Below are 15,890 nucleotides of genomic sequence, written 5' to 3'. Positions count from 1 at the left end.
TTCCCATACTACTCAAAATTGAATATAGAGTTGAAATATTTCTGTGAATCATGGCAATAGCCTTTTCCCAGTTTTCATTATTTTGGCTTAGGTACATCTATTTTTATTAAATGCATCATGGTTTACTACCTGTAAATGTACAAATCATAAATCTCACACGTGCTGTTTGTATGTCCTGTAATATAAGTAGGTCTAGAAATGCCACAGTGTCACTGCAAGGTGCATCAATTCTATCACCTAGTAACTACTGCAATAACTAATTAAAAGAAGATAAGTGAAAAATTTAGATGTTTTATTTGCTGTGCCCTACTAGAGAAGCAGAAAAGGGCATAAATATTCTTTATAGATAAAGAATTATAAGAATTTTTGTTATAACAGCATTATAATTTTATTATAATTTAACAGTGTTTATTTCTAGTATTATATGGTTATATAAGAAGTCTCTGAAATGTCCATAAAACTGTTACCGAGTCATTGCTGAGATAAATAATATTTACAGCTGCCTAAATTTAGACTGTGCAACCCTGTTTGTGTAGCTTCTCATCTCTATAAGGTGGTTTGGTTTTTCTTAGTTAATGGAAATGTCTTTAATACTAGCAGTGAGAGAAATGGGGACCAGCTAAATAAATGCTGCTCCAAATCCAGACAGATTTACCTTTGCAAACTAAGTTTGGAAGGGATGTGTAACTGTCAAAGGAGCTGCCTGGCCATGTGTATTGATGGGATTATGCAGATATGTCTCTGCTTGTTGCTAAAGGTTCACAAGGCTCTCATGAGACTAAAGTATAAAGAAAACCATTGATGTACCAGCACAGAAATCAAAGAATAGCCCAATAACAATCACAACAAGAAGAAGCAACTACCATACTCAGAGTAGCTAAAGAGAACAATTAAACCTTGTTATTGAACAGAGAGACTGAAGGATTAGTGAAAATAATAGTTTCCAGGGAATATAGGCATATTGATGTGAGTAGGAAACAGTTCCTGCTAGGATTTGTCACCAATTACTTTTTCCCTATGCTGTAAGGGAGAACCCTAGTGCTCTATTTAATTATTCAAAACTACGATATTGCTCTTCCCAAGTTTCTTCAGAAAGGGCTCAGAAAAGAAAAAACCTTTCGAGAATACCTATGCATGCAGTAAATAAAACAAGCTGTTAGCTCTTGGTATGAGTTGAGAGATGTTGCCAAATAAACTATTTTTATTTAGACTTTTGTTTTTAATTAGGTATGGGAAAAAAAAAGATAACCAGCCCTTTTGACCATATATATCAGAAATATTGTACATTTGATGACAAGAGCTACAGAATTTTGTGTCCTTTCTAAGTCTACTTTCCTTTGTATGCCAAATACCATCATACAGCCAAGTAGGAACATTCAAAGCATACCATCACTTAATAAGTTTTTTTAAATTCTTGGTCAAATGGCTTTTTATGGAGTTTATAATCTTTGATGGCAATAATTCAAGCACCTATACCTCAGAACTGCCTCCTAAAAATATTATAGTGGTTCAAAGAATAAAAATATCACAGAATCAATTAAGCTGGAAAATACCTGACATTGAGTCCCACCTTTGACTGAACACCTGTCAACCAGACACAACACCAAGTGCCACATCCAGTCTTAAACACCCCCAGCAATGGTGATTCCACCACCTCCCTGTGCACTCATTCCTATGCCTAATCGCCCTTTTTGTGAAGAAATTGCTCCTAATGTCTTACCTGAATCTCCCCAGATGGAGATGTGGGAGTATTCATTTTTAAACCAGGGAAAACACCTGCAGCATGAAGAAAATTTCCATGAATTGGTTAATTGGAAAATCCTGAATTACTGAAGAAAAATTACTACATAGAAAAGCGAAGGAAAATTAATCATTGTGAGACAATACTGCATGAGATGCTGTTAAGTCTATGTCAAATAAAAAAGCATCCAATGACTTCTCTGATTTTTATTGGTGTTTGAGAGGTGCTTTCTCTGAAGGTTATCAGATTGTAGCTATGTATTAAAAGCAAATTTCACAATTCTCCTCATGAAAGCTACATGAATGGACAAGTACTGTTTTATAAAATATTTACAGTGCAGCATACATGACAGCTGGGTGCTGAAAGACTGACAGTAATCAAGAAGGTGCAGTGTAAGCATGTGTGAATACTGAAATTCAGAGGAGCTGTACTTTGCAGCAGCACTTTTCCTCTCAAAGAATGTTCCTTTGGAGTTGATCAGTACTCTGTGCCTCAGAGGATTTTGGGATGCTGTTGTTAGTCACATCACAAATGATGAAAGATGTTTACTTAAATGGCCATCAGTATTTGTGTTGAATTCTTAATCTTTGCCTTTGATAGTGTGCAAAAGTGATCCATAGCAAGAACATAAAAGTTTGTTCAGATTTCCCTTGAGGAATGTGAAATACTCTGAACTCCATGAGACTAATGAGATGGAAAATTTCTGCAAGTTTCTGTGGTTTTTGTCAAGGACTCATATGTGGTGTCGTGACTCAGATAACAGTATACTTTTCCTTTGTCATAAATAAGAGACTTGCTTTTTCTCTGTTGTATTTTCTTTCTCTCTAATGCATGTTCTACTTTCCGTGGTACTGTCAAAAATATTATAATATTGTAGGAGAGTAAGTAATTCAGTCATCTGGGATATGGAAAGCCTATTAATTTTGGAAGGTACATCTAATAAAATTGCATCATCGGCAGAGACTTTTTCATATTATACTGTGTTTATTAGAGAAAATCTCTTAGCATTAGGTTCAAAGCCAGAAATTGATTTCCAAAGGAGCTGAGTGCCTAGCTTGCTTAGATATTTTGAAAATCCCACTAGGTCTCTGTTTGCAGCCTTTTGGCACCTAAATACACTCAAAAATCTGGCTTAAGAGTTATAACAGTAACACAAAGGAATAACAACTTGTTATTCATGCCAGAAGGATTTTACTGGCACTGAGCATATTGATGTTACACTGGGGAAAATTATATTTACATGTTTTAGAGCACTGAATTAATTATAACACAAAATAAAACTTTGTTTAACACATGTAAAGAATCTGTTCTCCAATACATTATTCCTTGTAGGGATTGAGAGAGTGTTTTACCAAGCTGTAAACAGAGAAGTGACCAGTTCAATGGTTTATTAGTAGTCTGGAAAAAAGACATGGAACAACCAAGACGGATTGCTCAGCCTTAGTGCCAGAGCCATTCCTATTATTTTTTTTCTTCCTTGCTGCTATTCTTTTGCTTAAGCCTCTTAAAGTAGGTTTGTCCGTTTTCCAGTTCCTATGAAAATATATGATTTCAAAATAACCTTGAAATGATTTATTTTTGCAATTTTAATGTTATAAGTCTGAAAGAGGAATAGATATTTTGGTTTCTGGGTTATCCCTAGGCAAGGGGAGAAATGAATCCAATCTAATCTATACACTGCACTGAGTATATATTTTTTTCATGGTCTCAGGAAGACCCCAGAGCTGAAAACTCTATGTTAATTTTGGATGGTTAGTTTTTATTCTGATGAAAAATATTTCTTTATATCTGCAATAATACAATTGAAGCAGCAAGACCTATAGGGTTCAGAAAATGTCAGCAATACCTTCACAATTTAATTTTAAACTCAGGGCCATAATTGCAGAAAAAAAGTTTTGTCTCATTTTCCTGAAACTTAGCTTGTATATCCATCTGCGATGAGATAACTGAAAAATATAATTGAGAGAACTGACTTAGGGATTTTTCCACCTTGCTTCCTCTCCTGAATGTGAGCAATGAGAATTGTAACATATAACATTTATGATGTGTTGTGAAGGACTGGTAAAATCCAAATTCTCCGCTATGTTATAAATAAAAATCCAGCTTGACATGGGAATAAGGGTATTTACCACTGAAGTAGGTTTGTGCTGAAGTAGATGCATATGCTGTAAACCTTTCTCTAATAGAAATTCTAATGGACATACAAAACTGGATCCAGCATGACACTGGCAAAACTTTGATGTAGTTCTGCAATTAGAAGTACCCCTTCCTGTAGGTGGTTGAGATTTTGAGATGATTTGGCTGATCAATATTATTTGGATAGACTTTGTAGGCAATGGCTGTTTTAAGGCATGAAAGCACTTTTGCACCTGTCTGGAGTATTTCTGTGGAAGAAGTCCCAGCTGGTAGAGAGCAAGTGATGTTTCTGCTTGTGTAGCACCTGCTTTTGATTTCAGAGGGGAAACAAGGAAATTACTTCAGTGGGTGGTGGCATTAAATACAGCTGTTGCCTGGCAGAAAGCATGTTATCTCTATTTTACACAAGTGAAAGCATTTCTACTTTGCATCATGGACAGGTTGAAAGCTCCAACTGTAATCTCCCTGAAGAAGAGACAGAAAGGGTTGCGTTCCCCAAAACTTTCCTGCAGCTATGAAATAAAGTTCAGTAGCTTTGTCATTTTTATTATGCAGAGGAAGATGGGGATGACCAGAAGGACATTTTTGATGGAACTGGGAAGAAGAAAAGGTTTCAGAGTAGAAAGTGAGCTAAGGTAGGAAAATGTTTATATGTTTTGAAATAACATGTAACAATGCTGTTGGAAGCATTCTAATTCAATAAGTATAGTCATACAAGTGACTGTGATTGAAACTTTGCCTTTGGTTTTGGTGGATATACTTAGCTCTTTATAAATATGTTTCAGGAGTTCAATGAGTGTTCCTAGTATGTGGCTTATTTCTGTTGTCTTCTGGACAGAGAGAAGGGAAACCAGAGAATTTAGCAAAATTTCTAATTTTTCACTTTTAAAATCTGCACTTCTAATTTATCTTAAAACTGTCAATTTTCATGTGTCTGCATATAAATTGTGTCTTTAGCTCATCTGAATCAGTCATTGTTTATTTCCCCTTTGGAGTCAGGTTAAGGTAAATCTAAACTTAATGACCAATTTTGAAAATGAAAAATGTTAAATATACAGGAAAGGAAACTGTGATGGGTTGAGGGGGGACATTTGTCTGCATCATCTCTGATATTATAGTATTTAACTTTTTTTCCCTGTTGTAAGTCTTGAAGTTATGGCTTATGCTTTGGTCCAATCTGGAAGAGCACTGGAGAAAATCTTTGGAGTAAAATACCACAGATGTGGCATTTGGGAGTGAAAGCATACTCCGGATTCAGGTTTGTCTGGTTTCAGTAAACCAACTCATTCCTAGGAAGCCTTCCTCATAACAGAGCTTTACATAAGTGATGGATAAGTCACTGTGCAGTTTTCCAAAAGCTGCATCGCTTTATAGGTTCTCTGAAAAGCTGGAGGAAAGCCAAGTATTGATAATTTCTCTGAATGTGTGCAAAGAGAGTATACAACTGGGTCCTCCCTATAAAAGCTTATTTCCACAGACTTTTTTTCAATCCCATCAACTTTGAAAGCCTGAGGAAGAAGGGAGAGTGAACTAATTTGTAAAGCAAGATTCAAGCAGGTATTGAACAGAAATAGGCTTTTAGCATCTGATCTAAAACTAGCTAAATTCTTGGGGAAAAAAGAAATGCTGAGTGCTCTTCTGGATCCTACATTAATAATCTGTAGAGGACTGTGTAAATGCTTTATCTGGGCTGCTTTGACACGCGGGTATTTATTGCCAGTATTTCAGGCTCTCTGTAAGCTGTATGAGGCAGGTATTATGTTTAATTTCAGTTTAGCTGCTACTGGATAAAACAAAACTATTTAACTGTTGATTTTTGCTTTTGAAAATGCCAGAGGAAATGCTAAATTTGTTATGTTCTCTGCCAAGAAAATAGCACAGCTGTACAGGTATGAGAGGAAACTGGAGCACAGCATCCAAAGTGCTGCTGTGAGCATAGTTATGGCAAAGTTCCCAGCTCTGCAGCTTGGTACAAATGCATAACATATGAATATTTTATATGAAGTGAAATAAACCACAGGAAGCAGAAGTTCTATGTCTCTAACTGTTGGGTTTTTTTAAACTCAAGTATAAAGGTGTGACAGTTTTAATTAAAATAGGACCTAGTAGGGTTAAATAATAGAAAACCCAACACTATTTCATGGAGATTCACTTAATCTGTGCTTGTAATCTTTCAGAAAAAAAATAAATTGGGATTTATTCTTTTTCAATGGACTCTGCCCTACAAGTTCTACTATATTGAGAGAAAAAATTGTGCTATAGCATGACGCACATTTCTGAAGCACGGTCCTTTCAGTACCTTTCTTATAGTTCCAAAATATAGTATGTTTATTGCATTGGAGAGTTATTTGATAACAGTTTTCTATCAAGCGATTCCAGTATTTGTCATTGCAATTTCATGACTTGATGGAATTGGTGATTACTCATTTGAATAAGGATCACAGAGATAGGCCAAGGGATTTTCTTGTTTTCTGGAAGGTAATTTTCTTTTTATAAGGTTGTGCAGTCTGCCTTTGACAGCACACATCATGTTTTGAAGTCCATGCTAACCAGGACAGGCTGATGCTCAACTTCTCCAGGTGTTACAGAGGTGTTGCAGAGCAATCTGTCAGGCCCATTGGAAATTTACTGTATGTGCAGAAGGCTGTCACCATCCTGGGCTAGTAGAAAGTCACAGAGACTTTCAAATGGATGTGGCTGCCATCAAGGCAATTTATGTTCCAGCTCTAGGTTTCCTTCTGTGAAAATAGTGCAAAATAGTGACTGCCTGTTTGTGCCTTTCCCACAAGGAGTTTAGAAATTTATTGCCTGATAGAAGTCAATGTTGGAATATATTTTCTAGATACTGAAGTTCTAAAAGTTGATGGAAATTAAGAACTTTTTCCCTTCTCTCATATTTTTTGTGTGGGTGACAGCACCCTCATGGGTTGCACAGGGAGCAGGAACACTCAGAATAATTCAAAATCTCCTACCAAGTCTGTGTTTTTCTAAACGTGCTGAGAAACATCAGCAGACCAGATAGAAACTTACAGATCACCCTAAGTATGTACATAATCTTTTCTTGAAACGCAACTTTGTCCCTGTCCATTATTTCCCTGTGACAGGTACAGAAGTGTCTTTTTACTCTTTAGAAGGATCACCTTTTAGTCAGGTGATCCTTTCTAATGTTGTTCTATACAACAACTGAAATTCACTGTGGTAAGATTTGTGCTATTGTATTTTCAGATAATGTACGCCATATAATGCATTGATTAACAATTCAAGCTGTACATTTTGTATTCACTAAACCATCAGTTTTGTTATACAGGCTTAGCAGCAAGGAAATGGTGTTTAGATGGAGCACGTAGTTCATAAGGTTTAATTTATGAATATTTGGTAATGCCAGATGTAATTAACAGCTTCATACAAGTACAGAAAACTTAAGTATCAAGAAAGGTATTACTGGCTGCAAAGTATTAAGTAATTATTGTTAAATGACTTTTCAATGCTGCACTCATTGATGAGGAACATTGGGAAGAGGCTGTCAGGTGTTGTCAGCCGCCTTTTAATTTTAGTACTGCTTGTGTAAACTAAATATTTTCAGAATTGCAAAGAATGTGTATTGGGTTAGTGTCTATGGAAGGTAAATGATCCTTCAAGAAAGAAAATGCTGCACTTACAGGAGCTGTCAGACTCTAGTCTTTTCTCAAGGCAGAGTCAGTGACCAGAATAAATATATGGTGATATGAAAACTTAAGTGGTTCCCACATTCTAATATACACTACAATTTTCAGGAAGTGGGTGGTAAATAAATACAGAAATAACCACTCTATATCTCTGTACAGTTGGATTCAGGGGGAAAAAAAAAAAAAAAAGATAAATTCTTGTGTACTTCTTTACAGTGACTCTGTCACTCATATTGTGGCTGAGAACAACTCTTACCTGGAGGTGCTGGACTGGCTGAAAGGACAGGCTGTGGGTGACAGCTCTAGGTTTGAACTGCTGGACATCTCCTGGTTTACAGCCTGCATGGAAGCGGGAAGACCAGTTGATTCAGAAATGAAGTACCGTCTCATGGTAAGACAGATCCTGCAGTGTGAATACAGTGATATTCAAAATGAATGCCTGTGATTTTATTTATTTTTTTAAACCTAAAATATATATATTGTGTTATTTTTGAATTTTTTTTTTCTGTGAAATTTATATGAGTATTTCATGCAGTTTTAATAGATTAGGAACACCTTCCATGCCTTCTTTATCAGTGTCTGGTAATGCTGATTTATGGTGTCATCACAGGTTACAAACTGAAAATACAGAATCGCAGAATGGTTTGGGCTGGAAGGGGTCTTAGAGATCATCCTGCTTCCACTGCCCTGCCAGGGGCAGGGATACCTTCCACTAGGACAGGTTATGCAAAGTCCCATTCAACCTGGCCTTGAGCACTGCCAGGGATGGGGCAGCCACAGCTTTTCTGGACAATCTGTTCCAGTGCCTCAACACCTTCACAGAAAATAATTTCTTCTGTACAGCTAATTGAGACTTCCCCTCTGCTGGTGTAAAGCCACTACACCCTGTCCTATCACTGTGCCATGGTAACAAGTCTCTCTCCAGCTCTCTTGTAGCCCCTTTAATTACTGGAATGTTGCTGTTAGGTGTTCCTGGAGCCTTAAGAGGCTCAACAGCCCTGGCTCCTCTGCAATATCCATCAATGAGGCACTCATTTCTGTTCTGGTACTTGTGGTATTTGCTCAAATATGTTAATATCATGGTAAATATCCCAGTGTGGGCAGTGCATTTCAATGGGCTGTTGATGGAATACTTGACCTCCCCAAAACAATGCAAAAATATTACAACTTTTGCTGTTGCAGGGTGATCAGCTAACAGCTGGGCCCTTGAAGGATCTGTGAAAGCAAGACTGATGCAGTCTGTGGATATGTGTTTACAGACTTGGCACCATCAAGGAAAACTGTGCTAAGAGAAAAAAAAGTTTTATTATATCCTATTATCTCTCAATGGAAGCTGTAAGTCAGAGGACATTGTAAGTGGCAGACATTATTTGAGGCATGGTGTTTAACCTTGAAGCAATGGATGATGATGTTTTCCTCTGATCTATATCTGACAAATTATCTGCTGATTTCTCAGACTGGAGTGTACTGAGAAGCAGTGGTACTCAGTACCTCGGCACAGACTGTGAGTGATGGGGGTTTGGTGGGGATGCCAGGTGTGATGTGCCCAGGTGTGGAACAGGCCCAGCACTGCAGCTGGATGAAACTGCTCCCTTGTTCTGCGCTGCCCGAGCCTCGCGGTGATGGGTTTGATGTGCACCGGCAAAGAAATTAATTCATGTGTCAAGAGAACTACAAATCTGATTAAAGCACTCTGAGGAAAAGTGAGGGATTCCTGCTGATTCCTGAAGGTCTGGATTAGGCTCTGTGTGAGCTGTGAGCACACTGGGACCACAGCAGGGTGTGCAGCATGTGCCTCCTCTGAGGCACAGAATGCCTGAATATTTAAGAGCAGCATTGCGCTGTTTGCTGCTTCTTCATTTTGGTATTTAGATTATGAAGGATGATTCATAAATGCCATCCTTTCCCAAGAAAAACTGTAGCTCCTGATTATTTTATTCCAGTCATATTGAATTTTCATTGCCAGGAAATATTTTCCAGTTTTTTACATACAAGAATTACTGTTTAATAACAGTTTGGGTTTGGGGGGAGGGGGGAATGAATGCACCAGATGGAGCTGTCGCTCTCAGACTCAGCATGATTCCATGACAGAATATGTGTTTATATTTTAAATCCTTCCACAGATATATTTTTGCAATAAATTTATTACATTTTTTCAGTGAATCTGCTGGAGGAAGAAGAGAGCAAAGAAATTAATACAAAAAGAAACATAACAAAAGGAAACCTTGCAACTACTGCTCTATTTTATCTTACTGGCCATAAAAATATAAATACAGGGAATGCAAAGAAATTCCTTAAACAACTAATGCACTAAAACCATGAACAAAATCCTGTGAACCTTCCTGAGAGTTTTAGATCAGTATTAAAAGTAAATCAAATTACCTTTTATGTACACTCTTAATTTCAGCAGTATGAGGAGACCTATAGATTCACATAGCTCAGAAAAAATGTTTTCATATTTTTTTTTCCTTTTCAAAGCAAGAAACACCTTTGTCTTTCTCCAAAATTCCTCCAAAATTTTTTAAAGTGAATGAGAAGGCAACAGCCTTAGTTTTATATAGAACACCTTTTGGAATATTGGTGGAGCATAAACTTCTGAAAAAAGGTATCAGCACTGTCAGGAGATCATTATTATACTTTGAGACTGGTTCTGCAAGTAAAAGATTCTGTTTTTATTGAAACATAAAGATTTCTAATAAGATTGCTAATAAATGTGGAGTACAGTAAGTAAGCCAGTGACAGCTATACTATTACTTTAAAGCTTGCAGTTAAAACCAATCTTAATTATACAGTTTCTCTAAAGTAATAAACATTTTGTAAAGCAAACAAGGAGAAAACAAGAATTCTAGTAATGCAGTAAATTTAAAAATAATTTTTTGTTGCAGTGTCACCATGCTAATTCTTTTTTCTGCCTTGAGAAATGAGGAAAGATTGAGGTAAAGGTTAATTTTCTTTTTAAGTACTAGACTGAACTCATACATAATGTAATTTAATTGGAATTTCACTGAAGACAAATTTGGTTCATTCTGTCAGACTTGTAAAATGTGAAATGAAAGTGAATTAACAAACCTTGAACTCAAGCTAGATCATGAAGGTTTAGAACTAAAAGGAATGGATTGCAGTGGGGCAATGTTTTGGGGGAAATCTTGTCTCCATGTGGTTTTGTGGTCAAATTCCCATTAATATCATTAGCAGTAAGATTTCATCTTTCAGATCCTAGAGTAGTCTATTTGGAAGGCTATTCTTCATTCAGGACATTTGTTTTACTGCATTAGTAAAGAGAAATGCCCTTCTCCATACAAAACAAGGGGAATAAAGTCAGTTACAGACCATTAGCTAACATCCTAATTACAGTTGTCATTAAAGTACATCTTTCTGTGGTAGTGAATGATCCAAGAGATGCTCTGATGTTAGTGGTTTATAGAGAATAAAAGGTTGGTTGACCAGATTTAAAATGGACAGAATTATTATTGCTTCACTCAGTCACAGTTGACTTCTAGGCTTAGTAGCCATCATTCAGTTTAATAAACTTTGGAAATATGGTAGCCAAATATCTGCTTTAAAAGGGAAGCAAAATATACCTGTGGCAAAGGTCAGCCCTTGTCCAGAGACACCTTTCCTACTACAAGAATGGGTACCTTTGAGAGTAGCAGGACATGGGTATGAATAGGTACACGAGGGCATCGCCATGTGTGAGGAAGTGCTGATGTTTCCTGGGCTATGGAAGGGACAGAGGCCGAGGAGAGGCTTTCAGAGGGGAAAAAAAGAGAGGGGGGGGATCTGTAAGGGTTGCTGCACACTCCGCAGCCTTAAGAACTGTGCTGTGACTGCATCTCTTCTGCCTTTTCCTCAGTCAGAACCTAGAAGTTGTTAGCTAATTAGGGTTTTGTTTTTGTTTTCCTAGAAAGGAAAAGAGATTTATTTATTTGAACAAAGGATTTTTCTCCACATTAGCCATCTTTTGATCCTTTGTCTTATCATGTGTCAGGAGACATATTTAATGTTTTCTGGAGCATCTCACCCTGTTTTATTGTGAAAGAGAGAGACTGTAAGTAATGGAAGAAATCCTTCATTCTGACAGTCAGAGTTTCTCAGGAAATAAAAATGAAACTTATAAACTGTCTGCATTCTCTTCATAAAATGCTGGATATCAGAGGACTTTATTATTTGGTCAATGCTGCCTGGGCTTTACAGAACTGCTGGCTGATTGTCTCTCTGCACTTCATTCACTGCTGCTTCATTTTTCCCTGTTATTTCCCTATGTCATTATACTTCTTGGTGTGTCAAAAAATAATTTGACAAAGAGCAAAGTAGTCCCCCACAAGATTAATTCTGCAGCCAAGTCTGTCTGCTTTACAAATTGATGCTAGTGGTAAAGACTGTTTCTCCTGCTTATGCCATGTGGAAAATGTCACTGTGAAAGAGTAGCAAGTGACATTCACTGCAGCCTGGATGTGGGGTAGAAACTCTGACTAGCTCTAGTGATTAAGTTGCCTACACATTTGGATATTTTTTAGTGGTTGCTCCTGTGCAGTGTACTGCAAATTCATTTTAATGTAGAGTTATCTTTAAAAAATAATAATTTTTATTGCTAATATTTTTTATGTTTTTCCATGTTTCTCTTATCTGTACTTGTATCTTCCCAGTACTAGAAATCATTTTTGGTGTAATGAACTTCCAGGATTCCTTGTTCTACACTGCAATTGCTATCGATGGAAGTTTAAGTTTGTCCTGTAATCTGTACAAACAATTTTTTTCCCCGTCTGATTTTCTTGCCGAATAGCAGTGTCAATTCAGCTGTCAGTGCTCTGCTGCTGATAGATCATTTCTATAGTGCACATGCAGGCATCATAACATTCCCTGCAAATCAGTCTGTAGTAATTATTGTTTGCCAGATGTTTTTGTTTTTGCTGTTAATTTCTATCCAAAAATCTCTTCTGTTGTTATATATAATCAAGTCCAGTTACCTAAATGCATAACTCTTACTGATTAAGGAAAATGCTCAAATATTTCTGCTAAGACAGGAGTAGGATGTTTATGTCCAGTCAATTACACTCTCATGGATTTTCTGCATTAGTTTTGCCTTTCTCCACGGTGCCAGCTGATGCTGCGTGTAGGGCTCTTGTTCTTTGTGTGTCTGTGTCCTAGTGAAGGTAACAGCTTGCTATATATTCTATTCAGTAACATTCTGTTTGTTCAGTCTTTGCAGCTGGCACTATCCTTTCAAACATTATATTAACACCAATCAATCGTAGTTTATATGATTTAAAATCAATTTTTAAATATAATTTATTAATGTGTGCAGAAGTGGATGAATTGTCTTATTGTCCTGACTGAAACCCATTTGGTTATTCCCAAGACTGGTCTTGCACATGAAATAGCTTTATTCCTTTCAGGGTATGCTATGAAAACCACCATATAATTCACTCCTCCTTCAACTGTGTATGTGTGAATACTGTTATTTAACTACTTTCTATCAAAAACAAAGGCAATTTAGCATGAAATTAGAATGGGGGTGTGGTTATGAAGATATACACATGCTTATAGGTTTGCTAGCCTTTTGTCTGTGTGATGGGATACAGGGGATAAAGGGCTCATCATTCCATTATTGGTGTGAAAATTTCTTTTATGTATCTGCATATTTTTGTCACTATTGTTGAACCCTTTCCCTGTGGCTTTTGGATAGTGCAGTGCAATAGGATTTTGGCACATCTGCCAAAAGTTTTCAAGCAAAAGGACCAAGAGCAAAAAATACAGAGAACTGCTGAAGGTACTTCATTTTTCTGAAGTATTTCAGATTCGGCACATTAAAGAAAGTGAACAAATTGAAGGACTGGATATATAAAGCAGCAGAAAACCAGTGAGAGATTGCCTTTTTCTAGGTGCTTCCTAGTCAGGATACTCACATGTTGAGGACTTGTGCTCAGGACTCTCTTTTGCCAATGGGGATATGACTCTGAATCCTGTGTTTTGAGAGAATTCCCATCTTTCAGGGGTGGGTTGCCCACAGACCTGTAGACATTGGTCTATTTTGCATGGAGCAAAATTAGGTGAAAAGTGAATGAGCATGGAGGCAGCCTGGAGATTAGGAAATGCCCATTCAAGTCTTGGCATCTGACTCCTTTTCCTTGCTTTGGTGAATGTGTAAAAACGATGTCTGAACTGGATCAGCATCTATGGGAATTGGCTAAGGAAGAAACCACATCACCAGCTGGCTGTTGGGTGAAAAAAGGATGGCAATTACTCTTCTGTAACTGTTTATAAATGTTTCCTTCACTCAAAAATGACTCAAAAATAGAACACTGAGCTTTATGAATAAAATCCAAAAGAAAAAGTTTTTTATCATTTTATCTGCAGGAGGGGAGAAAACTCTATTTCCAATTCATACAAAAATTTTTACTCCACTAATGAACTTAGCTACAGACTATGAAAAAGTCAGTTGAACATTTCTCTTTGGTCTAATATCCCTAATCTTGTTTTGAATGATCTAGTGTTTTCTGTGAAAACTCCATGTTTTAAAGTATATCCGCACTTAAAGTTTTGTAGTTTTTCAAACTTACTGCAATAATGAGAGTAGTAGAGACACACATCATTTAGAAAGACTTTTTTTCTTTATGGCAGTGCCACTGAAAACAAAACTCCCTGCAAGAATTTACTGCAGAAAATCAAAAATCCGAGTAATCACCAGATAAACTGTACTGTCAGTCCAGCCAATGTGAAATCAACTGTTTTTCATAGGAGGATAACAGGAGCTTTATTATTTTCTTGCTTGATCTTCAAAGGTTTGTATTTTGGGCTCATGAAATGTACTTTTTTTGGGTATTTTTAAACTATTTGCCATGTGTGTCACTAACTCTTCTTTTTATTCCCCCTTATTAGGAGCAATGCCAATCTTCTCCTCTGAATAAACCTGAATTGGAAATGCCAGCATTTATTGCAACAAAAGTGTCTCAGTATTCATGCCAGAGGAAGACAACTTTGAATAACTACAACAAGAAATTCACGGTAATATTTATTCTATCCATAAAATAAAAACTAGCATAATTAGAAAAATTGCTATAATACTTACCTCGGTATTTTCTGTGGCACCCTCAGCAAATTCATGAGCAAACAGGCAGCATAATAACAATTCAAAAACTTATAAATCTGCCATACTTAAATTAAAATTGAGTGCAAGCTTAATTGCATCCTCTAAGTATTGCTGAAAGCTTAACACAGTGGATCTTTAAATACATTAATAGCTTGTAAACACATGAATTTTTAAAACAAATGATAGAATAACATTCCAAAAATGTCTTTTAGCCTTTCATCAGAGTCTCACTTAACAATCTGGAAGTATGATAAACAAAAGTTTGGTTTAGGTGAGTCCAAGGTTCTTCACAGTTGCTGTGCTGCCTTTTGGTTTGCCCAAGTGTTCAATTCTTCAAAGTAGTGTTCTAAACTTCAGATTTTCACAACTGAGCACTTATGAAAACAGACTGCATCTTAATTACTTTAACATCACAAATCACTCTTTGAATTGTCTTGTTAAATAGAAGTCTTGGAGACTTCATATATCCTAATTAATGCTCATAAAATTGCGCATTTCAGAGGGTATGAAGGATCTGAGTTCTCTGGTCTAAATTCCACTGGAGTTATTGTGCTTAATGGCTCCTCCTGGCTGGCTCTAAATACTCAGTGACCACTGTTCAAAGAGAAATATTTCTCAGAGGCTCTAATATACTGCAGTCTAAATATATGTGGCATAGTTACATGTGTATGTTTCAGCTATAACATCAAACACCTCCTCATTTTTCTACAGTTTTATTATTTATTTTATCATTATTTACAGTTTTTATGATACCACTTTCTGTGTTCCTGTTAAAAGATACAAATATTTCAAGAAAATAGTTGTAAGATCCAAATGAAAAGAATAGCCATAGATACCAGTTATTTGTGAATATAAACCCTTTACAAGGTAAATACTAGAAGAAGAACTAAAGATAAACCTACAAGCAACTAAAAAATGTCTTTATCTGGGAATGCACAGTTAAAAATTAAACAACCTAAAATTTGGCTTGTAGTTATGCTTTGAAATAATCAGCAATTACATCAAATACATGTTACTATTTATAGTAGTCAAGTAGGTTGAACTGTTTGCTTCTTTACAAAAAGTCCTGTTTTGAGCAACATGATGGGAATTGAGTTTTGACCATGTTTTGAGCTTGAGGTTGGACTACAGACCTCCTGAAGTCTCTTCTGACCTCAGTGTTTCCAACATTCCCAAAACTGCTTCTTTTGAAATGGCTGTATTTCCCCACCTCCTGCTAGAAAAACAAGGCTGTGATTGGAACCATTTAACCTCTTGA

At 36.5% G+C, this 15,890-nt stretch overlaps 1 protein-coding gene across 1 annotated transcript in view; it reads left to right on the top strand.

Moving 5' to 3' along the window:
* Positions 1-4,309: 4,309 nt before the first annotated feature.
* The window catches only part of DNTT (DNA nucleotidylexotransferase), an 81,945-nt gene continuing 70,364 nt past the window's right edge, over positions 4,310-15,890 (top strand). Inside the window, exons 1-3 of the mRNA XM_062496481.1 lie at positions 4,310-4,512; positions 7,759-7,933; positions 14,422-14,547. Of these exons, the coding sequence (XP_062352465.1) occupies positions 4,310-4,512; positions 7,759-7,933; positions 14,422-14,547 (504 nt within the window). The remainder of the gene's footprint in view (positions 4,513-7,758; positions 7,934-14,421; positions 14,548-15,890) is intronic.

The sequence above is a fragment of the Cinclus cinclus genome, chromosome 7, assembly GCF_963662255.1.
Source record: "Cinclus cinclus chromosome 7, bCinCin1.1, whole genome shotgun sequence".
Taxonomy (NCBI): domain Eukaryota; kingdom Metazoa; phylum Chordata; class Aves; order Passeriformes; family Cinclidae; genus Cinclus; species Cinclus cinclus.
Note: the sequence above shows the minus strand (reverse complement) of the source record. Positions and strands in the feature narration are given on the sequence as shown.